Below are 26,006 nucleotides of genomic sequence, written 5' to 3'. Positions count from 1 at the left end.
ATTGGCTCTTTATGTTGTTGCTTCTAATTGATCCCTATGCTTCAATTGGATAGCAACAAATTGCAAACCATCATGGAACTTTGATACACCATTTTTTTAATATGATATTAGACCCTGGCTCTGAAACCAACTGTTGGTATTGCCTGCCATTCCCTATCTTGTTCTTTATCTGAGATAACCACTTTAAAGTCTCCAAATTAATGTTGTTGACATTTTTGTTTTTTCAAAATCTCCATTATGTGGTTTGGTTTGAATCGTACGTATCATGAATTTTTGATAGCACTAGCTCTTAAACTTCTATTTCATGTTGGATTCTTGCTCTGCAGTGCTTGAGCTTGAGCTTTGATATGGTTTGCTTAGCTTAGGATTTCTTGACACCTATACTTGATCATGGGAGAAGATCTTGTGTCATCACTTTACGGATTCTTTGGCGGCACTTTAATCTAATAGCTATTATTATCACCAGTAGATGGTTGTCTTGACTAGTTATACTTGGATTTGCTATCGACATCAATATTGTCTCACTCTAAGATCTCTAAATCAATGCTACTTTCATGCTATTGTACTTTGATTTTCTACTCACACTAATATCTTCTAAAACATCTGTAGTACGGTTTGAGTTCTTGTCCTTGAGCACTATAGCCAAGCTAAGGTTGTTTGACCTTACATGAAAAATTGGTTGAGTACTGGTCTGCAGGCTGAAAATTGTTTCTTTTACTGGTATTCCTTTACATAGGGAATTATGTTATGCTAGACTTGAAAATTATTTCTATCTTGCTTCTGTATCTAAATTTTGATAGAGGGATATTGGTAATGTTTTTGTACATACCCTATTGGGGCTCTTTTTCTATGCTAGAAGGTTCTCCAGCCATGAGTGGATACTTGGCTTCAAGATATTTTGGAGATGCCCCTGATCCTTTGTAGCTCCTCACATAAATCATCTTTTGTCTTGAGTATCTAACCTGATTGCATTGATTTGCATGAATCAATTGGTCTTATCTACTCTAAACTCATCCTGAGATGCCTCACCCTGACACTTACCTTTCAATTTTGATCATATTTTTGATATGGTTTATAGTCACACTATTGTGGTCTATGTAATTGCACTTGATGGGGTTTTTGAGATTTGGAGATGTTTAGAGAAAAGGGTTTTTAACCATGATACTGCTACTTTGTTGTACTATCTAGCTACCTTTAGTTTCAAAAGGAGGAGATACTCCTCTAATGAATATTACATATTGGTTGTCTAGCTTATGTTAATTGAGTAGCTTAGGTTATTACATATTTTTTTTCGTGCTTAGGTTAGTTGAGTAGCTTTTTGATTGACCTCTATCGGACAAGAGACATGGGTAACATAAGGAGAGTCCCTCTTGGTTTGTGCCCTTGGTCTCTACATTTAAAACACCGATTATCCTTCTTAAATAGCTCAAGCTCTTTGGGTGAGAGCTTATTTTACCCCTTGTATACACCCTTTTGTTCCTTTTTTCTTTGTCTTTGCAATCTTGAGAATTGCGCTCATTCTCACTCGTCTTAAAGATAATGCATCTTGTTGGAAGAGAATATCTTGGTAGCAACCATGGAGTGGTGGTAAACCTTGGGTAGGTTTACCTCATAGTTCAGCAAAGGAAATTTGGACTTTAATTTGGCTTGGGCTAACAACTCCGAGAATCTATGCTTGCTTACATCAAAAGTGTATGACAATTGTCCTTGTTGATTGCTTGTGTTGATGAAGGACCGATCTATTTTTGTTATTACCTTTCATCAAGCAAGTTATTTTGAAGTCTTTGCATAACATGAGCTGCAGTTTTCACATGGAGTAATTATTCTCCATCAACTTGGAATTTTATAAGCTTTGGATCTTTTGCACTACCTTACTTTGTATTGTTCTCTGGCATATGTGTTGTCACCTTCAAAAGGATTGGATCCTTGTGGTTATAACATGCTGGTTAACTGAATGGTTTTTTGATGAGGAGGAGTTTATCTTTAGGAAAAAAATTGATGTTCTAAAAGATGGCATAATATGAACCTTGGATTGTGCATATTTGTTGGGACTATGGGTGCATTCCCTTTTTGGCTCCATAGTCTTGATACCATGGTCATTCAAAATAGTTTTTATCTATGCATATGAAGGCTTTGGATTGGGACATTTTGGGCCATTCATAGTTTTAATCATTCCAGATTCTGAACTCAATGTGGATGACATTAAACCATTGGTGCTTCTTCAAAAGGCTTTCTCTAATGATGGTATGATTTGTTCTAATCGCTAGAATATTTCCTTTTCGCCAGAATATTATGGCCAGCCGATGGCCAAAAAGTGATCGGAAAACGATCGATCGGTTGGCCGGTTGTCGGTAGTAAATGGCCGAGGGGCGGTCGATGGAAGTCTTTGGCTGGTTGCCGATTTCTAGGCAGACTTGTCTTCTCTAAGGGCGGCCGCACATGGGCGCATGGGAGAATTCAACTCGGACTTATACAACTACACAAGGACAGCTACACACGGCTGCCTCTCAAGAGAGAGGGCAGCCCTTTTGGCCTATAAAAGGAGGCCTCTTCTACACACAAAATGCATTGTGAAGTTGAGAAACAAGGTGTGTGCGAGGTAATGAGAGTGAAGCAAGGCGGGAGTTCCATTAAGGTTATAATCCCTTTGTAACCTACTTTTAGTTTGAAGTACTAAAGCCATTGAGTGGTTGTTTTTCCGTGGACATAGCCCACACTGGGTGAACCACGTATATTGTGCTCTCTCTCTCTCTCTCTCTCTCTCTCTCTCTCTCTCTCTCTCCCCTCTATAATCTCTCGTGTGTGAAAATTATCTTTCCATTAAGTAAACTACTCTAATATCTACTTAGCTACGTCCTATTTCTTAACAAACGGGGCCGGTCTAGCATAGGGTTGGTCTCTTCTCTAAATCTTCCCTTATAAACCTCTTTTTTTTGGGGGGGATGGGAGGGGCGAGGGTACATAATATGGAAAACCTCTGTATCACATGTGTTCAAGGACTATTTTTAAAGGGTGAAAGCATGAGTGGGTGGACAAAAAATCTGTGTTCGGGACATGGCTCTTTTTGGATGTGTTTGACCAAAATGAAAAAATCTACGGCATTTTATATATCACTAATTAGCTCTTCAAAAGGAGAATCTAAATCTATAATGGGTGGCAGATTTAGAATTTGTTTATAAACTTTACCAATCCCCACTTTTGAGAAAATTGCCATTAAAAATAACAGCTTTCCATCCTTGAAAGTGTACCACCCATTCATGCTTTCACCCAAAAACTCGTTATAGATTTTGTCTGAATATAACACACCCTTTTTCTATTCAGTTTTTGTTAACCTAGTTTGTTTGGTACCCTTTGTATGTTAAATAAGGGTAAAATCTATGGTTTTAAAACCCCTTATGTTGAACTCACGTTCTATATTAACATATTTATTGGTGACCCCCTTGAGTTATAAAATAAAGGTTTTTTTTTTTTGTTGATGCCACTCTAAAGGTCCATGGGAGGTCGCTTTACTTTATCTCTTCATTCTGCATGCTTGCTTAACTTTAGCTAAGGATTTAACACCTATGATTTTTTTTCCTTGTGAATGGCCCCATAAGGCTAGCCTCTTACTCACATACTATCCAACCTCTTGTACAGGTGCTTGCATGCAGTGGGAACCATTGATACAAGAACCTCTCCAAATTGCTTTTAAACCTAATACTCATTGGGCTTGGAAATGCAGTTATTATTTCCTTCCTCGTCACAATTCCCCTTTGCGTGGTCTGCAACGCAAGGACTTTTTCCATGTTTTCTTCCTTTGATGCCTCATGCATCAATGCACCCCTTCTAAGATTTCTCCTCATACCGTGAGTTCTACCATACTAATGTTTCACCTTGATTTGATTCTTATCTACCTAATGGTTTGAAAGCAATACCTAGAGAAGCATGTTCATCTTTGCTCTTGCCTTGGCACATGGTTTCTCAATTGCATACACCTATTTTGACATGTTCCTATAAATTCTTGTCAATGGACTCAAGGGAGATGAATAATACTTGCACTATGGGCTACTTGCTCTTGGGGAGATGGTGTGGTCTACTAGCTCTCCCTCCCTCAGCAGGACTCTCTATGCTTTGATGGGTAGCCTATGTTGCCTTCATTCTCTACCAAGAAAGTTGGACTATGTTGCTTGATCCCCAGGTTTCTTTGATTAATCATGCTACCAATTTGTCATCTCTAACCAATCCCTTCAAGATGCTTCTTGGCATGATGCTCACCTATTGTTCTATCAAACCAAGTACTCACCTAGTTGCTTATCGAACTTTGTATTTATTACTTGAGGGGGTGGGTAGTTGCACTTTCTAAATACCTTGCTGATGAAGAAGTTGTTGTCATCTCAGACCCTTTCTTCTCTCTATACAAAGGTGAGGGATCTCCGTCCCTCACTTAGCCTCTAGATTGTTCTTGTCTTGTTTTCAAGTAAGAGAGTGCGAGTGTGAGAGATTAAGTGCCTTGAAAAACTCTTCTACTAATTTATTCTAGAATTTGAGCAATGTCCCCTTGTTAACACATGGAGATTGTTAAGGGTGCTACTCCGTCATTAGTACCACACAATTTCTTATTGTTTAAATGTGGCTTTCATTTTATTTTTACATTGACAGTTATTTGATTTTTTGCCATTGAATATTTGGGTTTAGCTTAAGCTTAATATATGGTGATTGACTCCCTTTATTCCCTTGAAAGAGTTGCATAAAGTGGTTTTCTCTGCTATTTTAGGTTATGGTAGCATATGGCACAATAGATACTTGTTTGGTTAAAAGGGTCTAGCTTGGATTCCGACGAAGCGCTTGACTCCTTCATACTTTTATGATGATATGAAAATTCTCCATAAAAGTCATATAGTTGAGCTCTAAAACAAACTCATTATTAAGTTGCTTGGCTCCCACATAATGGCTTGTTAGTTGCTATCTACTCTAGTTGAGGATGTATTGGATACGTTCATGTGAAATTTTTATGGCTTACGTAGGATAATTGATAGTTAGGTGCCCAAGCCTTGTTAGTCCTTACCTAATTTTGTGTTCACTAACTTACCCACTCTGGCTTGTCTTCACTACTACCAGACACTTGTGTATAAATTTGGAAGCTTTTGTAACACGATGATATTGGGTCTTGGATTTCTTAGCTCCAATTTGGAGGTAAGCCTTAAAAGGGATTGCCTTGCTAGGGTTATCCTCTAATGTGCATTTCATATAGTTACTCCTTCATGGCTTATAGGTGCCTTTTTTTAACTGATTATAGCTAACCATGTATATACCTAGTTGCTTCTCTAGCTCCGTAATAATTACTTGATGGGACCGATGGCTAGATATGCTCCTTACCTTGTTGGCTACGTACCTTGATTGGATCTGCATAGATGGGATACTAATGTGACCTACAGTTTTCCTAATGTTTCATAAGGCTTCTCTTCCTTCTGATGATTCAAAACTATTGAACTGCTAATGTTTTAACCTACCTTTGCTTGTACTCTTGCGGCCTTGCATCTTAAACCATTAACTTGTATGCTTACACTTTTGACTGATCGAAAGGAACAATTGCTAGACGAAGTCTTAGATATATATAGCTTTGATAATTTTACACTAATGCTACATATTGATGTGTTTGTAAAACAGAGCTTTGTTTATTTTACCACTCACTCATGCAGATGCACACCCGATTCTTCAATTGTCTCATGGCTCTTCATTCATTCTTGGGTCTAATACCCTTTCTTTACTTTTACTATTTTGAAAATGAGAGATACTTGATGAGTATTGAATGTCCCTCCTGCTCTAACTTTCCTCTTTGTGCTTGGAAAAAAGTAACATCATGCTGCCTTTGTTGCATTGAAATGGCAAATATGGCTCTTCTTCTGTCCTTCCTAATCCTATTTTACTGTATTCTTCTTCCTCTTATAATCAGTAGATCTTGATCTAAACGTGAAGCTCATATTTGATTGTTGGGCCATGCTGCATGCCACTAATTGAAGCACCGGTTAGAAATGTATTGCTATTGGTCACTCTATTGAAATACACCAACTGATTCTTCTTGAGATTTGAAAGCATCTCATAGAATTTTCATGAAATCTTTAGGGTTTACTCGATAAGTCTCTAATACAGATGCTTCGGAACACCATATTGCAAATAGTAAAGCTATTTGACATCATTTTTTTAAATGAACATTGCTGATCATGTTTCAAAATACATGCCTAATACTAATGTAGAGTGCATAGAAAAAGTAAAGGAGTGATAGAATGTTGCATCACTTTCACTCCATGATGAAAGTAGGTCTCTTATTATTATCTTGATACTACTCTATAAATGTGGAATGATGGCTTGAGATATTGACTTAGAAGAAAAAACCTTAGAATATTTATTTAAAAAAACTACATTACAAGTACTGTCCTCTTAGTGGGGCTTTTCAAAAAAAAAAAAAAACTTGAATTTTTCAAACATAAAATTTTGGATACTAGAAAAAAGAAATAAACAAGGACTTTAAAGAAGAAGTGGTGGTATAGATGGATGAACTACTTCAACTAGTATGAATAGACAAAAACTTTATAAGGGATGAAGGCCACTTGATTGCCTCTTCAAATTGACTAGAAACTACTCTGAAAACATGAAAGGAGGCCTTTTGTCTATTGGCTCATAGAACTTCTTAAAGGAAGAAACTGGAGATTAACAATGACTTGCTTCTTTACTTCTTATGATGGTAGCTAATCTAATACTCTTTAAGTACGACATCAATCACAACTGGTAGGTTCTTTGACACCTTTCAAACATATCCAAAGCTAACGAATCTATTGTTTTGTTTACATGGATGCAAGTGAGAATTCAATCTTTGCCTAAAGAGGATAAGGTTTGTTGTTGTCCCCAACCTGAAGATGACAATATGTTTCATTTATAGATTACTTTTTTCTCTTGAAAATTGGAATCATGCCTCATTCTAATCATTTTGTATAAGATCCAAAAATTGAAAAACTATTATATCTATCATCTTCTTAATATTTAAAAGGAGTTGTCTTTTGAACAAAGTGTTCTTTTGTGTATAAATACTATCTTTAAAACAAACATTTTCACACGCACACACAGCCAATTCTCTTTAAGACATGAGACACAACAAGAAAAACTACAAAACTGAAGTAGCACACAAACTAAGCACAAACTGCAGTCCATGCAAAGGACAAATGGGCTTCGAATCACAAGATAGTCATATATTGTCCATATTACATGATCCACAGCACAAGTGACTGCTGCTTGTTGATGGAGCTTGGGTGATTAATGAGAGTAGCACTCATGGATGGGTGTGTGTGTGTGTGTGTGTGTGTGCGTGTGTGTGTGTGTGTGTGTGTGTGTGTGTAAGCAGAGAGGAAAACTCAATGTAGACTCAAAGAAAACATTAGATTATGCATTAGAAGAGAGAGGTTACAAGCCTCTTATATATGCGTACAAAGAGGGTGACATCATGGGTACATCATGGAGTAAAACCTCGCCATATACATCATCATCCTAGGTGGAAAACGACAAATGGTTTATGCCACATCGATTGTGACTCGATCGAGAAGCGCACACCACTAGTTGGTGCATAGAACAAAGACCAAGCCCAAACTTGTCACCATAGTCACATGGAACAACAAAACGGAAACAAGATTGGCAAGGTCATTTAAGATGGAAACAGCTTGCTCTTTGCAAGGAACAGATTAGAAATGGCTTCTTGCAGTTATGTTTTGCATGTATCCTTCATAAATTTGCCAAAAAACAGCACAAAAGAAACAAGAACCGGTGACTTCGGAAACGGAGTTTCCAATCCGCTGATAGGCCCCACGACAGAATTCCCTTGTGACTATGCTTGTCACCAAAACATGCTCTAAGTTAACCTATCATCAAGGGGAAGCCTTTCTGCTACGTTTCTTCCCTTTCCCAACTGCTTCAGACCCAACATTGACCCTTCTAATCTTTCCTCCAAAGCTCTTAGATGCCATGCTTTTGTTTTGAGATATCATTACAGCTCTGACAAAGTGCTGTAGCCGCCACAACGTAGAGGCATCCTGATGTTACATACAAACTTATCAGTACAAAAACTACCTACCTACCTGCAACAAATTCAGTGCATGTTAACTACCCAGGTAAACTGCACTAAAGAGAGAACCTGAGCATCGATGTCAACTTCCACCTCTTCACCACTCGCTTTAAAGTCTGGATTTTTCTGTGCTATGAGCTGAATAGCCTTGTGGAGATCTTCTGGAGATAGGTGGCTCAAACTCTGTCCTAGTTGTCTCTTCTCTTCAGTTGTCATCATCCTTCAGAATAATGCCACAATTGAGGGTTACAAACTTCAAATTTTGCATTGTACTACACAAAACATTTGAAAAGCTACCTGCATTGAGGTGCCACTTCTTGTCTCAAGACTTCCAGTTGTGTATTCAACTCATCCAACTGCATACATTAATGTGTCTAAGATTAGGCCCCACCAAATACTGCAGTTCAACATTCAAACATACGACTTGCAATTGGCTTCTCTTGAGTGTACCTGGTGATTCAGATCACTTGCATGCTTTTCCAAAGCTGCTTCTTCTGCCATTTGAAGGCTCTCCAGGTCTCTTATGTGAGCCTCTTTCTCTTCTTGTCGTCTTTTAGCATCCTGAAGAATAAAACCACAATTTGAAGCACCTACACCATCTGAAAAAACCACCCCCCCCCGGCCAATGGGGCTAAAGAAAACAGCTCCCTCCTTGCAAGTATCAGAGATAGAAAACAAAGCTCGCACCAATACATTACATGGATCTGACAATAATGCCTTCTTATTCAAGAGGCTCTCAATTCTGATAGCTATATGCTACGAATGCATTGCTATTCCACACACAGATACATGAATAGCTTTACCTCTTCACAATAAGCCACCTCTATCCTTGCAAGTATCGGAGATGGGAAAACAACACTCGTAAACCAATCCATCAGATTGATCTAACGATACTTCCTTTTTAATCAATATGCTCCCAGTTCTGACAGATATATGCTATGGTTTTATGTGTCTTAATGTTGCCAAAATTCCCCTGCCATTCCACACACATGTGAATAGTTTTTCACAGTGACCTTTGGGCTCCAGTGAAGTCTTACAAAAACCACACAAAAAAAGCCACCTCCCTCCTTGTGAGTATTGGAGGTGCTAAAATAACACTGGCGATCCTATACATCTGATGGATCTAATGCTACTTCCTTTTTATTCCGCACGCCCTGATTGCTATATGCTATAAATGCATTGGTTTCATGTGCCTTGGAAATCTTCCCTTGCCATTCAACACACATGTGTGAATTGCTTAGCTCTTCACGACGACCTTGGGCTCCTCCTTGCAAGTATTGGACATGGAAAAATAACACTGGTGAACCAATACATCTGAGGATCTAACGCTAATGCCTTTTTATTCAACACGCTGTCAATTCTGACAGCTATATGCTACGAATGCATTGGTTTCATGTGACTTAATAAATCCCTTTGCCACTCCACACACACACATGAATTGCTTTACCTCTTCAATGACCTTGGGCTCCAATGACTTCCATTTGTCCTCAAACTTCTCTGAAAGTGTTTTGGCCATGACATGCACATCTGTACCTTCCTGATTGTAGGTCATGGCATTGCTAAAGACCAGCCGTACATCATCACAGATCTCTTGCACATGCCTGTAGCCGGTCCCATCCTTCGCTTCCATTCGATTCCGTATAGTTCCCAAGTCCATTGGCTTCTTTATAACCTGGTCACACAATGCAAACAAGCAATCTTAATTTGTGCAAGTGATTTTTCAAGACTTTCTGAACAGCAAGGCTGTCGTTATCATAAACACTCTTTTAGAGATGAGTTATAAACTTTTTGATCCAAGAGACAAGCCAGAGACCTTAACATATCCAACCTCCGGGCATGCACTTTTTAACAACGTTGTAGTACAAGGTTGAGCCACTGAAAACTTGTCAAAAATTTTAATTCTTGAACTGATGTATGCAGTCATGCAAACAAAATCAGACATTGATTAGATGAGATCCTTGTTCAAACTTCACATGAGTACACACAACTACAATAGATTTTAGAAATTCACAAATACAAGGTTGAGCCAATGAAAACTGTCAAAAATTTTAATTCTTCAACCAGTGTATGCAGTCATGAAAACAAAATCAGATATTGATTAGATAAGATACTCGTTCACATGAATACACACTATTACAATAGATTTTAGACATTCACAAATACATACGAATTTTATAAGAAAACATAAAACAGGATTCTGACACACATCGGTAAGTCAGCTGACAAGGAGGTAAAACAAAACACCACCATGAACTTACTGAAAATAGCAAACTTGAACAGAAAGTGTCACGAGAAGAGACACACTAGGATGAAATTCCTCACTCAAATGCACTGGCCCCTAGCTTGAGGCTGTCATGTGTGCTGCGTATGTACTAAATAGGTGTCCCACCCAAGCATTGCAGTCTATCAATCCTTGTGAGGCTTAGCATTGCAAGAAGCATCCATTGGTCATTTGTGTGTATTCGGTTGTAACACTTTGGAACCAGAATATGAATTCCTAATAAATTTTGAAATCAAATACAAAAATTTAACTGCAAACTCGGCTCTGTGTTTTGACTTCTTTTGCATAACCGAGAGCAGAAGAGAGAGAAGTGAAGCATTTGACAAATGAGAGCGTGAGAGAGGGTGTCCTCATCCTCTTCCCGCCTTGCTCTTCCCCTTTGCTTCAACGCTTACCTTCTCCTTCGTCTTCCAGTGCTCCTCTTGCTCATTCTTCTTTGCTTGCCTGATACTGCTTATTAAAATCCCTCTTCTATTGCTTTCAACTGCTCGTAACCACCTTCTCCTGCTGCTTAAAACCTCTCCAAGACTGGAAAACTCCCCCCCTAAGAGAGAGAGAGAGAGAGAGAGAGAGAGAGAGAGAGAGAGAGAGAGAGATTTCCTCCTGAGAGAGACCATACCCCCTTCTTCTCTTGTTGCTTCTTCTTGCCAAAGCTCCCGCAAAAACTTGCCCTTAAAACTTCTTCAAGACTCCCCTATTTATCAACCATTCAAGGAAAAGGAGAATTTTCCACAACCTTCTTGCTCTCGCCAGTTACGTAAATTCAGTCTGTCCATCCTTCATGCAAGTGACATAATCTGTAAGGTGCAGCGGAAGTGAATGTTGAACTTTGCTCAAGATGAGTGCTCCGAACTGTGCTCAAGGGTGGGTTCCTTTTACTTACGGAAGGCTTGCGTTCCTTTAGTGAGAGAGTGCAAATGATCACAAACAAAGTGAATGACACTGTGAATGAAGGTGCTTAGACTGAGAGATAGAGAGAGAAGAATACCACACCAGAATGTTGTCAAACCCTCCTCCAAGGGCCCCACTCTCTATGGCGGAGAGGTCTATGCTATTGATTGCACAAATCTCGTACAATAGTCTAGATGCAATGGACTTGCCGACGATGTCGACGACAATCGTGACGACGACGAGGACGGGTTGAAATCTGAAAACACTAGGGGCTGAAATCTACAAATCTGCTATCTGCTGAATTCTGACACTGTGTCGGCGAGGACGGCGATGATGACGACAATGCCCTGAAAACGCAGATGCTGAAATCTGCGAACAGCGGGCTGAAACTGAAAACGTTGGCTGATCTGACCATGCGGCGAGGATCTGCTGCGGGAAGGTGAGATCTGCAAGGTTAGGGGCTGTACCTGCGGAGTCTAAGTGCTGAAAACTGAAAACGCTGAGGCAAAAGGCTGATCTAACGCCGGCAACTGCAAAACGCTACTCTATCTGCAAGCTGTAAAAATGCCAGGAAGTCTGTAGCCAAAACGCCAAGACTGATCTGGTATCTGCTAACGCCGGGGCTGATCTGATGCTGTTGAAAACGCTAGGGCAATCTGCTGATGAAAAACGCCAGTTGGTCTTGTTGGCTGAAAAACACTAGGTTATCCTGCCGGTCTTGCTGAGAAGGTGCACTGCAGGTGTAGGTACTTCTTCTGCCTCGGCCCTCTTCTGCCAGAAAGTGCTAGCGCTAGGTTTCTTTTATAGAACTTAGCAAAGTTGCCCTACCTAGTTTCCCAACTAAGTCACTTATTAATAATAAGTAAATGGATAAAATATGGAAAATGGGTTCTGTGCACTGTTAAATGCTCATGATGGATACTGACTGTAATGCTGATGATCATGTTGTGTGCAACCAGAGGATATGCAACTAATCTAAGTGCCTGGACATGCACGACCTGCGCACAGGCTCACAAAGGTGCCAGAACACTTCCTAAGCTTACCTAAACCCTAGACCTAAAGTAGCTTGTCCACATGCACATAGGGTTAGATGTGCACGTGACATCCGCTCCTTTTTAAAGTGAGGTATTGGTACCGAACTGTATGGCATCGAGGGAGATCGCCAACAACGTCTGGAATCCTAGGAAGGACTCTTCTCGGGTCCACTCTGATGCGTGGGTCATGCGATACTTGAACTTCATAAAGGTCTGCAATGCTTGCTTCTTTGGGCCCCGCCGAAAGCGACACAAAGGGATCTGTAGAGCGGCTTCAATGCTCCAACTTCGGCTATGGACGTAGATCCACCTTCTTCAAGAATCTCCGAAGAGGAAAATTCCTGAAACCACTTCCAACATAAAAACATGAACATACCCATTCCATGTAGAGTGACTGGAAAAATACTATGGAGGTGAACAAAGTGGCGGAGTGGTAAACTGTTTACCAAATACACGCAAAAAATGGGGTTGAAACTTGACTTTTTGATCTAAGTCTATTAACTGTGGCAAATCACAACGGAAATGCCGATGCTTGATTGACAATCTTTCTTGTGCTCTTTCTAAAACTGTGTCATGCCAAGGAAGAGACATGGAATGTGAATTCCTTGAATGCAAACTTTCTTTCTTTTCTTGAGAGATCCGCATACATCCGTGCTCATTCATAAGTGAATCATGTGCTTCGTACAATACGGCATGCCTATGAAAAGGGAACACGTAAAGACGGTGACAAAAATACAAGAAACCGTCACGAATGAAACACTCGAACAATGTGTGCTGACTAATCATGCGAACACACAATACTTCCTGAGTGGATTCCTTGAACCTCGGCTCGAGAGCCAAGATCGGTTCTTCGTGATTAATCGTATCTGCAATGAGGTTAGCTTCACTAGAAAAAGCATCAACTAAACCATCATCCTTGTGAACAATCACATCTTTATCATGCAAATCATCATCCTTGTGAATAATCACATCTGTATCAAGCAAAACATGCGAGAGTCTCCTTCTTTTTCTTTTCAAGCTTCTCTTGCACATTAGAAATGAGAGGTGAAGAATGAACAACTTCCTCTCCACGAATGACAATGGGAGAGTCACTGTTAGCATTGAAAGTGAGAGTATTGTCCGCCCAATCAATGAGAGGGTTATGCTCACGAAACCATCGAATGCCTAGAATCATATCACATCCTAAAAGAGGAGACACTACAAATTTTCTGGGGAAGGACGCTTGTTGAACAGTGAATAACACATCAAGGCACTCTCGTGTAATGAGAGAGTCCATACAGAGAGCGAAGCACGACACCTCGAAAGGAGATGTCTTGCGAACCTCCAGTGGGCTCTTTCGACAAGAGAGTCACCAATCACATCACCACTCTTTGTGGCATGGTAACGGAGTAGGTAAGCAAGCTTTGCCCTATTAGAACTGTCCTCGCGAGTTCCCAGCTTTATATTCCTTCCAAGGCCTCAAAGTATCGAGGCTTCCTTTGAGAGAACAGCGGGAACCCTCGCTATGATGTGGCAGTACGCCTCCTGAACCTGCAAAAAATCTTGCGGTATGCGCCCCTGTCTGCTCAACTATTTTCGTTTCTTTGGCCTCGACCCTCTCCCTCTGTAGTGGCCGTTGCCTTCCCTATCCAATTCTCTTGCGCTGTGCTGCTTCGCTTTTTTCTTCTCATTGGCCGTTTTTTTTTCCCTGTTAAAATTAGCCTCTTCAATTAACTCCCCTTTTTTTTCTATGGACGGCCAACCCTCTTATGAGCGGCCACTTCGTTTTGGTAGCCAATGTCTTATGGGCGACCATTGCTTGGCCAACCCTTTTAAAGTACATCATAATTGGCTTACATATCAACCAAAGCATTGCTATGAACTCTATTCGGCATACATATCTCCAAAGGCATCTTTGGCATAGGGAATAAAACCAATCCAAAGCTTCTCTGCCACTACCATGTTGGACATATTCCGCAATCTTTGCACTCCAAGAGAAAACACTCCGAACAAGAAGCTCCTCAATCACCTTTGTGCTCTCTAAAGTACACCATATTTCTCATACATATCGACCAAAACATTACCAAGCACAACACCCAAGGCCCCCTTGCCACTTCTATGTTGGACATTCCTACAATCTTTGCACTCGAAAAGACACCATTCCGAAAATGAAGCTCCTCAAGAACCTTCCATACTTTCTAAAATGCATCACATTTGGCATACTTATCGACCAAAGTATCCTTAAAAACTTGATGTGCTTTCTGAAGTGCACCATATTTGGTATACATATTGACCAGGCACCCATTTGATTACATATCCCACAATCAAAGTTCCCCAAGTGACAATATTCTGGAAAGTAAACTCTTCGAGCAACACATTTGGTGTACATACACATCAAGTTTGCAAAGCATTGTTAAATTTGACATGCCAAGGTAACAACAAGTGCCACTAATCCGTCTGAGGAATGATAATGCTCAAAACCCTGTATCCTATCTGAGTTTCTCCTTATGGACGCAAAGCGCCATGACAACGGCTTTTGTGTCAAAGAATGAGGCCTTGGGCACTCTTTTGAAGTTACATGGACCTAAAAACAATGCCCCGGGAGGTTGTTACCAGGGAATGAGCTCATTGCTGCTACTCTCACCCCAACTCCCTCTCGCCATCGCTGCACACACCCCCCCCCCCCCCTTCACCCCCTCCTCCGCTGCGCGTAACTTGCGTGCTGCACCAGCCTGCTGCTCGCCGCTTCCCTCAGCCAATTTCCCCCCCCTCGCCCTCGCTGCCCCTTGCATCCAAGCAGCTAGAGCTCATTTTCGGCAGTGGCACCATGGATTCGATCCGGCTACCGATGTTCTAGTCGAGGGGGCAGACCTTCCCATCTCAGTCTACTCCCTAGGCCTGAGGAAAGAGTACCTCCCGCTCCTTTCCAGAATTGGTTCAGAGATTGGGACTGCCTTGAAGACACCTCGCACGACAGCCTCTGTAGCTGCCAAGGTAGCTGACATACCTACAAAACGCATTCTGATCCGAGACACCCACACCCTCCCGAAGGTCGTTTTACTACCTAGGGTGAGTGGTGGTTGGCTCCACCACAGTGTGGAGTATTCGGGCCTCCCGAATCAGTGCGACAAATGGGACATCTAGCGAAGGCCTGTCCACAGAGGAGGCCCCGACCTTCAGCACAAACCCAGACCCAGCCTCCTACCATCTCACCATCTCATCCCTGGAGTCCAAATTTTGCGATCTCATATTGTACATATTCTCTTTTCCAAAGATGTCGAATTTCATAATTGTCAATGGTTTTCCTTCTGGAAAAAGATTTGTTCCTGACTTTCAAGAACAAGGATTTCTTAGATTAAAAGTATAGATGTTACTGATCCTTGAGGGAGATGAGATTTTTGGTATTGTTCTTGGTAATTATGAATGCCCGTCTCAATCTCTTCATATAGATGAAGATAATCCTCCTTATATGTTGAAGGAGCTATCTTCGATAAATGATAGATCGACTTCAACAACTGTGTTCAATGTGATAAAGCCACTCATTGGTATATTCTTTCTGCTCTTCAAGAATCTCTAATACTTGATGTCTGTAATTTTTCCAACATCAGAAGCTATATGTGTCACAAATTGATGACGTGGCTAGCCCCGGACACACACACACACCCTGCGGATAATTGCACGGAAAATGCACCGCAGATTGCAATGATAATCTGACACGTGGCAACTCGAAATTTACGGCGCAGATTGCGCTGGCAGTGCTGACGTAGCATTCTGTACAGAATCAGCGGAAATTACGATGGCAGATTTTTACGGCAGCTTTTGGCACAGTTGCTTTTGAGATTGTAAGCTTTTGAGTTTCGAGATTTTGGGGCATCCCTTATTTAATAAATAAGTGGGCAAGGCCTCACTTCTTAGAGCATCTGGATGCAGAGTCTAAGAGTGAGCGCCGACCTACTCTCTTGTACTTTGAACACAGATTGATATGAAAAGAAATACTGAAAGGGGCGCCAGTCTTTGGGGCCAATACCTCTAGGCATGGAACTACGCCGGGCCGTGTCAATTTTGTGAATCTTTGTTGTGTCGCAATAGAATCTTGACTTGGGCTGTCCAAGTTTGTTACATTGGTATCAGAGTGCGGCCGATTTCTCTTCTACCGGGAAACCCGATCCTTTTTTCGCGGCACTTATGGATTTTAACAAGAAACAGTCGACTTCTTCTGCATCTACGAATGCGAGAGGAGATCACGAAGAAGATTCTCATGAGCAATCAGAGGAAGAGTACGGCCCACCTCGGCCTTCTCAGTTCGAGATTGAAGAGATGGAACGTCGACAATTGGTTGACGAGGCAACAAAGCAGATGATTAAAATTGTGAAGGATCCCAAATTTGCAAAATTTTTGTCGCCGCAATCCATCGCAGAAGTACACATCAAGTGGCAGAAGGCCACAAAACCACCCATCAACCGGCAATCAAGAAACCTCCTTCTCCGAGGATGTTTACAGAACAAGAATTACAAAAGGTGGTTCAATAGCCGGCTTTTGGACACAAACAACAAATCCAAAAAGCACGATAAAAAGCAAAGAAAGAGACTGACTTCCCGGGTTATTTGGGTCATCAACCTTCTTTTGCATCGGCAAGAAAGCAGAAGAAGAGTGTACGATTTCAAGGACTACCCAGTTCATCATCTTCTTCTTCTTCTTCTTCTTCTTCTTCTAAAAGTTCTTCTAGCTCTTCTGATTCGAGCGAAGAAGACAGAAAATGCAAAAAGCGAAGCAAAAAGCAAAGCTTCGAAAACGGCAAAAAAAAGGCAAAGAAGCCTAGATTTCGCCCAGTTTCTGACAGTTCTACAGAAGAGTCATCCTCAAATAGTTCGAACTCCGATGATCACATGTTTTATGCAAAGAAGAAGCATTTTACAAAGCCAACCAATATGACTTCCTCGAAGATAAAAGCAAGAAGGTAAAAGAATTCAAAGAAGGTGGACACTCAATTAAGTTTGACTCTTTTTTTGGATTCCGAGATGCTCTGAGGGCTTTGACCTTCATTCAACAGTTTGACATAGCTTTCTCTGGAGGGTATTACTCAAAGCACTCCAAGATTAGGAGGCCTACATCTTTCTTCAAGGGAAATGCTCGAACATGGTGGTCCACCCTTCTTCTAAGAAAGGAAGCTCCAATTAGATGGTTGAAATTCAAAAGGCTTTTTATTTCTTCTTGGTTGACTCGGGAGTACGAACGGATATATGAACTGCTTGGAATCATCTTCGAATGACCAAGGGAGATGCTCTAGAAGCTTATTGCGAGAGATTTTAGAACTCTTTTCTACCAGCTTCTTCATTTAAGAAGGTCTCGTTTAAAGAACAAATTGAGCGGTTTTGCTGCGGACTTCCTACAGAGATCCGAGACTACTGCTTGGAACAAAAGTCAAATTCTATTCAAGAATTGATGGGTCATGCGAAACGGGGTTTTGCGATACATTCGGGCGATTTGACTTACCCCACTGATGAGATCTTGACTCAAAGAACCCAACAAACTTCTAACAATGCAAGTAGAAAGAGAAAGAGTTCCCAAGAAAAGGATTCACGACCCCAGCTCACTCTTCGAGAGAGGGCCAACTACATCAAAGAGGGGAAGTGTTTTGGATGCGGGGAACATGGGCACGTCTCCGCGAAGTGCCGTAAAAAGGCACAGCAAGAATAGAATGAAGACAGGCCAGAGAGTTCGAGAGCAGCACAAGAACGTGGCAAAAAAGGCAAAATGAAAGTAGGACTGGTTCCAAATTGCATGGGTACTGACCCAAGCACGATTGATGAAAGTACAGAACTTTGCCGAGCTTGGGGCAAAGTGAAAGATCAAGAAGCCCTGATTTTCTTTGATGGAGGAGCCAAGGACAGACAACTTCATTTCACCTGAATTGGCGGCGCGGTTCGAGATTACACCCGATCGGATGGGACCACAAGCAGAGGCAATTCTAGCAGCACCCGGACGGGACATAGCCATTACACCTGTCATTGGCAAACTTCGGTTGCATTGTCAAGGGTATTTGGGGCACGAGGACTTTTACATAATGCCCTTGGAAGGTTGTGATGTCCTCCTTGGAGTCCCTTGCTACCATAAGAACAACGTCGTGGTCGATTATCGGGCAAAAAAAGCGACATTGGCAAATGAAAAGGGCCGAAAAATTGTACTTGATGGAAACTGAAGGGCGAGTATCCTTTTTGTATCGGCTTCCGCCGTTTCCAAATTAACGAAATCCAGTCTATTTGTTACTCGATCTATTTGAAAGAGTTAAATGATGAACACAGTATGAATATGTCTGAACTTGATAAAGAACGATAAGATTTTCTACACACTCATGCCGCTTGCTTTTTTGAGGCCCTGCCAAGCGAGTTGCCACCATCTTGTCCTGAGGATCATACTATTGATCTGATACCTGGAAGTACTCCACCGAACCGGCCACCTTACCTGTAAGGTGCAACGGAAGTGAATGTTGAACTTTGCTCAAGATGAGTGCTCCGAACTGTGCTCAAGGGTTGCTTTTACTTACGGAACGGAGAGCATTCCGTTCCTTTAGTGAGAGAGTGCAAATGATCACAACAAAGTGGTTGTAAGGTGCAGCGGAATGAATGTTGTATTTTCTCAAGATTAGTGATCATTATTGCTCAAGGTTCCTTTTTAGTTCTTAGGGAAAGAGAGCTTTCCGTCTATGGAGAGTGCTATGATCACGAACAAAGTGAGTGGATATTGTGCGTGCAAGTGAATGAGACTGAGAGAAGGAGAGAGAAGAGATACGACACCCAAGAGGTTGTAAAACCCTCCTCCGAAGGCCCCACTCTCGTCGACGAGAGTGGTCTACTTTGATTGCACAAAGGTGTACAATGCGTATGCAATGGACTGATGCAATGGGACTATGTCGATGACTACGACGACTCGATGGCTGAAATCTGTAGTCTTCTATCTGCTGTTTTTCAGGACTGTTTTGGTGGCTGAAAATGACTGTTTTGGCTGCGTTTTTATGGCTGAAAATGGGGGAGCATCTGCAACCAACTTGGGGGCTGATCTGCTACTGTGCATAAGGCTGAAAACGCTGTGGTCTGATGCAGATTAGGGCTGTAAACAAAAACGCTGGCTGAATCTATCTCTTGCCAAAAACGCCAGGCAGTTCTGGGTCAGAGAACCAAAAACACTGGGCCTTGGGGCTGAAATCGTTGAGGATTTGCAAGGGGTAGCTAGCGTTAGTAGAAGCCTGTTGCTGCTGTAGGTAAAGGGTAAAAACGCCAAGCACTGGATGATGATGGTGATGGCTTCTGGAGATGGAAACGCCAGGGATGAGGGAGAGGTATGGCGAGGGTCTACTGCGGGGGGGGGGGGGGGGGGGGGGGTACTGCTGAGAAGTTGCCTGTTGAGCGGGAAGCTCCTGCAGCCTCTTCTGCCAGAAAGTGCTAACTTGGGTTTGCTTATATATTAACTTAGCAAAATTGCCCTACCTACTTTTGTTGGAAAGTCACTTAAAAATAATAAGTGAAAATAACCAAAAATAGGAAAATAGGCTAAATGCACAGGAAAATTCCCCTAACTGATGCTAATGGATTCTCATGGGAATTCCGATGATCATGTTGTGTGCAACCGGAGGATATGCATCTATGCTAAGTGACTGGGCATGCACAGTCTACGAATAGACTCACAAAAATGCCAGATCACTGCTAATCTAGACTTGACTGAACTGACTGAACCCTGCTGTGGTGTAGCTTGTCCACGGACACATAAGGTTGGGATGTGTCATGTGACATCCCCTCCTTTTCAAAGTGAGGTACTGGTACCGAACTGTATGGCGTCGAGGGAGATTGCCAATCTTGGAAGGGACTCTTCGCCGGCCCACTCCGATGTGTGGGTCGTGCAGTACTTGAACTTCATAAAGGTCTGCAACGCTTGCTTCTCTGGGCCGCACCGAAAGCGACTCAAAGTATTTGATAGCTCCTTCCTTACTTCAACTTCGTCTAGAGTCCTGCTTCTTTCGTCTTCAAGAATCTCCATGGCTGAAAATTCCTGAAACCATCTCCAACACAAAACCATGAACATACCCATTCCATGTAAAGTGAAGAAAAAAAATCTTTTCTTCTCTAAAGACTGTGTATGCAATGGAGATGAATATAGAGACGGAGTGACAACCCGTTCATCAAACACATGCAAATAATGCGCTCGAATCTTTTCTATTTGATCAAAATCAATCAACTGTGGCAAATCACAATGGAAATGCCCATGTTTGGTGCTCATACTTTCATGTGCTCTTTCAAAAACTGTGTCATGCCAAGGAAGAGACATGAAATGTGACTTCCTTACATATAACCTTTTCAGCTTTTCATGAACAATCCACATACATTCCTGCTCATCCATGAGAGAAACATGCTCAACATACAATATGTCATGCCTAGGAAAAGGGATCACATAATGATGCTGACTAAAATACAAGAAACCGTCACGAATGAAACACTCGAACAATGCGTGCGTATCAATCATGCGAACACATAATACTTCCTGTAATGGTTCTTTGGACCAAGGCTCGAGAGCCAAGATCGGATCTTCGTGATTGATCGAATCTACAACGAGGTTAGCTTCACTAGAAAAAGCATCAACTAACACATCATCATTGTGAACAATCACATCTGGTTCATGCAATTCATCATGCTTATCTTTATCATCCAAATCATTATGCAAATCATGGTCAATCAAATCATCATCATGCTTCCCATAATCATGCAAATCCTGTGTGTCATGCTGTGGAGAAAAAGAGACTGAGGGAGGCTCCTGATCCCGAATCCTTTCAACCTTGTCCTGCATATTAGCAATGAGAGATGGAGAAGGAGAAGTATCCACTCCATGAAAGACAGTAGGAGAATCACTTTTGGCATTGAGAGTTAAAGTGTTAGCCTCCCAATCAACGAGAGGGTTTATTTCACGAAACCATTTCATGCCTAAAATCATACCACATCCTGAGAGAGGAGAAACAACAAATCTTCTAGTGAAGGCAGTCTGTTGAATTGCAAACAACACATCAAGGCACTCCTTCGTGATGAGAGCGTCCATACCAAGACGAAAGCCAGAGACCTCGATAGAAGATCTCGGACTAACTTCGAGGCGGGCTCTCTCAACAAGAGAGGGGCTGATCACATCATGCATACTACCTGGGTCAAACAATATGACAAAACGGTGCCCCGACGTACGACCATAACATTTAATGAGAGAATCATCAATGGGAGGGTCCTGAGAAACTTTGGGCACACCCGTGTTATCATTCATTGCATTGACAGATGTAGTGGGTGCTGTGGGTTCTTTAGATTCATTCGATTCAAGCTTAGGACATGTTCTTTTTATGTGACCCTTAATGTGACAATGAAAACAACGACCTTCCTTAGAATAAGTGCTTTGTTCTTCCGAAGTGATGTAACCTCCTACAATTCCTTGTGCTACCTTTTCATCTGGAGTAAGCTTAGGTTTAGCAGTTGTGTTAGCCTTACCCTTAGATTCATTGGAAGAATTCTTTGATGAGATACTGTTGGAAGATTGGTTCGAAGAGTTATCATTCTTACCATTCTTACCGTTCTTACCGTTCTGAGAAGTCTGCGAGGTACTTGTGGAAGTCTTGTTCTCCTTAGGCTTTCCCTTATTGTGCTTCATCTCCTGTGCGAGAGCAATCGCTACCGCCTTGTTGAGATCGATTGGATCGAGTACCTCAACATCGTACTTGATATACTCGTCCAATCCAAAGAGAAAAGCCTCTTTGCGCTCTTCATCCGACATGCGTAGTTGGGTACCTAGCTGCAAAACATGATAAGACATGACCGGTATACCATTTTGCTTGAGAGCGCGCCAATCGTCCTTCAATCGTGCAAGGTACTGAGGTGGCATAAACCGCGCCTTGAGCTTGTCTTGGAAATCAGCCCAACTAAAAGAGAGGGGCGTGAAATCGTCGGCTGCCTCTAGGTGAGCGGCTAGCTGTGCCTCTTGCCATGCGTGGTACCAATTGATGGCATCATCGACAAGGTACATAGCTGCCGTCAAAACTTTGCTATTTCCTGTCTTCTTAGTTATCGCAAAATAAGCATTAAATTGATGCAACCAAGAATGAATAACTGTAGCATCCATCTTACCGTCATACATACTGAAAGTCAACTTTTCTGTAACTGGATGGTTGGAATCCGCGTCGTAGCTTGCGCCACTTGACAAACTCCCACGATCTTTGGGTGGTTCGGTCTTCGAGGCTAGGACTTGGGCAAGCAACTCTTGAGTGCGTAGCTCTCGTCGAGCTTCACGCTCGGCCTCCAAGGCTGCGGCTCGTGCTGCCGCTTCCTCCTTATTTATTTTCTTGCGTCGCGCTCGCGTTCTAAAGCAATGCGATTTTCTTCTTGTTGTGCGGCATATCTTGCGTTTCTTTCGTCGCGCTCGCGGTCCTTGGCTTCTTGGTCTACGGCCATTCTTGCAATTTTGTCATCGCGTTTACGGTCTCTTTTGTCGCGCTCACGGTCTTGAGCAAGGCGACTTGCTTCTTGTCTATCCATCATGGCCATCATCTGCTTGACCATTTCCTCCATAGGGTTTGGTGGACTTGGTGGAGTAGATGGCGAAGGGGGAGGTTGAAGAAATCATCTCCGGGTGGGGACGAGTCTTCGTCGCCTCTCTCATGCTCATCACTTGTATGCGAAGTATCCATTCCGCTTCGGGTGACGACCATACACTATAATCTTGGGTTCTTAAGCTCGCGAGGAACTTGGGTTCTTGAGGGTCTGGGTTCTTGAGGTCCTTGATTCGTAAGAATCTTGGGTTCTTGAGGTTCTTGAGTCTTGAGGGTCTTGGGTTCTTGAGGTTCTTGAGGTTTTATTTCGCTTGCAAATCGCGTTGGAGAAGGACCTTCTCTTCACTCGAGTTCTACTCCTTTCTGCGGGCGCACCCCTTGGCAGTCTTGCGCTCACACTGTCACAAAACGGGAGCGTACACGAGCACTTAGAAAATCTGAAAATTATAATTCTTTGAAAACATGAGAGAAGTGAGAAGATCGACACAGTATTGGGGACCAGAAGATGGGCTGGTCCCCCCCCCCCCCCCCCCCGTTAAGAGTATTCTTTTATTCAGGGAGAATTCTTATACAAGCACGAGAACCCGAGGAAACCCCTCCGTTCTGTAATCTTAGACCCGAAGGTCGTGCTTTCCCGTAAAGGGCTTGGGCACAAGGCCGTTCCTTCCCGTAAGGGACTTAGGCGTGAAGCCGTACTTCCCGTGAAGGGCCTTCCCGTAAGACGGGAGATTCCTGCAAAACAAACCACACAAACACGCGACAACAATTCGTATGGCAAATCCACAATAGATACCTGTCGCTCTTGCACGGGAAAAGAGACTTCCGTGCTTCGTAGTCTCGCAATCTCTTGCGGCAGAGTCTTCTCTTGCTGATGTTGGTACCTCCCGTGAGTGAGGACATGTGGTACTTTTATAGCTCCCTGGCCACGGCACGAATAACTGCTCGCGTAGAGATCGCGGCCGTTTTTTCTTTTTTTCTTTTTTTCTTTTTTTTTGCGTTGTTCTACCCGAAATAGGAAGAGAGAATTCGCTGGCTGGTTTTGTTGCTTTATCTTCTAAGTGGCTGCCCACTTATTAAGTGGGCGGCCGGCATATTTTAAAATTGGTCTGAACCTGCCCAAAAACTCAATAAAACCTTATAAGTTAAAACCAATGCATTTAACAACACTTCCCAGGCGTCCCTGGATGCAACCACATGCACGAATGCAATGCAAACATAGATTCCTCGCAGGAAAGCGTCTGCCTTCCCGCGATTGTTCCTACTTTTCGTAAAAAGCTTCATTGAACCCATCTTTATTCTTGTGCTTGCGTTCTTACGCGTATTTTCTTACTCAGTTCGGATTTCCTCCTTAGCCTACGGGATGCCCCCTTACTGATGCACCCGTCACCCATCATGTGACGCATCTGGGGCACTCGTAACCCGGTCCTTTCCACCGAACTTACAAAAACTCCTTCGCGATGTTTACCGTCACCCATCAAATGACACATCAGAGTTGTTCGTTCCTGATGGCAGTTCCTGTAGCTACAATCTTTTAATAGTTCTTAGTGCACATAATAAAATATCCTTTTAAAAAAATTTAATCATTAAAAATAAGAAAATAGTCCAATTAGCAACACACACCAAGGTTGCTTTTTCCCACCTCACGTTGATTGGTCGGCTGCTAAGTGCACGGTCCGCTCTCAACGAGTGAAAAAGAGACACAAGGGGAGGCTGGACAAGCCCTTCTTTCTTGGGATTCCAGTCACTCTTCAACAAACACGATTAGGAATCGGCATGCCCAAGCGAACTTGGGTTCGTGCGATCGCAACAAGCAAAAAAAATTCTTGCGGTTCTCGTGGTTCTTCCCTTGAGTAATGCTGCATGCAGAACACTTCCAAAGCTCTAATACCAATGTAAGGTGCAGCGGAATGAATGTTGTATTTTCTCAAGATTAGTGATCTTTATTGCTCAAGGTTCCTTTTAGTTCTTAGGGAAAGAGAGAGCTTTCCGTCTATGGAGAGTGCTATGATCACGAACAAAGTGAGTGGATATTGTGCGTGCAAGTGAATGAGACTGAGAGAAGGAGAGAGAAGAGATGCGACACCCGAGAGGTTGTAAAACCCTCCTCCGAAGGCCCCACTCTCGTCGGCGAGAGTGGTCTACTTTGATTGCACAAAGGTGTACAATGCGTATGCAATGGACTGATGCAATGGGACTATGCCGATGACGACGACGGTGGTGACGACGACGACTCGATGGCTGAAATCTGTAGTCTTTTATCTGCTGTTTTTCGGGACTGTTTTGGTGGCTGAAAATGACTGTTTTGGCTGCGTTTTTATGGCTGAAAATGGGGGAGCATCTGCAACCAACTTGGGGGCTGATCTGCTACTGTGCATAAGGCTGAAAACGCTGTGGTCTGATGCAGATTAGGGCTGTAAACAAAAACGCTGGCTGAATCTATCTCTTGCCAAAAACGCCAGGCAGTTCTGGGTCAGAGAACCAAAAACGCTGGGCCTTGGGGCTGAAATCGCTGAGGATTTGCAAGGGGTAGCTAGTGTTAGTAGAAGCCTGCTGCTACTGTAGGTAAAGGGTAAAAACGCCAAGCACTGGATGATGATGGCGATGGCTTCTGGAGATGGAAACGCCAGGGATGAGGGAGAGGTATGGCGAGGGTCTACTGCTGGGGGGCGGGGGGGGGTACTGCTGAGAAGTTGCCTGTTGAGCGGGAAGCTCCTGCTGCCTCTTCTGCTAGAAAGTGCTAACTTGGGTTTGCTTATATATTAACTTAGCAAAATTGCCCTACCTACTTTTGTTGGAAAGTCACTTAAAAATAATAAGTGAAAATAACCAAAAATAGGAAAATAGGCTAAATGCACTGGAAAATTCCCCTAACTGATGCTAATGGATTCTGATGGGAATTCCGATGATCATGCTGTGTGCAACCGGAGGATATGCATCTATGCTAAGTGACTGGGCATGCACGATCTACGAATAGACTAACAAAAATGCCAGATCCCTGCTAATCTAGACTTGACTGAACTGACTGAACCCTGCTGTGGTGTAGCTTGTCCACGGACACATAGGGTTGGGATGTGTCACGTGACAGTGGTTAACATTGTGAATGAAGGTGCTGAGACTGAGAGATAGAGAGAGAAGAATACGACACCAGAAAAGTTGTCAAACCCT

The 26,006-nt window shown here is 42.5% G+C and overlaps 1 protein-coding gene across 2 annotated transcripts in view; it reads right to left on the bottom strand.

The window, feature by feature from the left end:
- Positions 1-7,393: 7,393 nt before the first annotated feature.
- Positions 7,394-26,006, bottom strand: part of LOC147416675 (transcription factor GTE6-like) — a 37,822-nt gene continuing 19,209 nt past the window's right edge. For both annotated transcript variants that reach the window (XM_086508173.1, XM_086508174.1), the window contains exons 4-8: positions 9,537-9,761; positions 8,540-8,650; positions 8,387-8,445; positions 8,159-8,309; positions 7,394-8,057 (exon numbers count right to left, since the gene is read on the bottom strand). In XM_086508173.1, the coding sequence (XP_086364299.1) occupies positions 7,893-8,057; positions 8,159-8,309; positions 8,387-8,445; positions 8,540-8,650; positions 9,537-9,761 (711 nt within the window). In that variant the 3' untranslated portion in view covers positions 7,394-7,892. The remainder of the gene's footprint in view (positions 8,058-8,158; positions 8,310-8,386; positions 8,446-8,539; positions 8,651-9,536; positions 9,762-26,006) is intronic.

The sequence above is a fragment of the Adiantum capillus-veneris genome, unplaced genomic scaffold (genome assembly GCF_014529385.1).
Source record: "Adiantum capillus-veneris isolate H3 unplaced genomic scaffold, ASM1452938v2 Hic_scaffold_625, whole genome shotgun sequence".
NCBI classification, from domain to species: domain Eukaryota; kingdom Viridiplantae; phylum Streptophyta; class Polypodiopsida; order Polypodiales; family Pteridaceae; genus Adiantum; species Adiantum capillus-veneris.
Note: the sequence above shows the minus strand (reverse complement) of the source record. Positions and strands in the feature narration are given on the sequence as shown.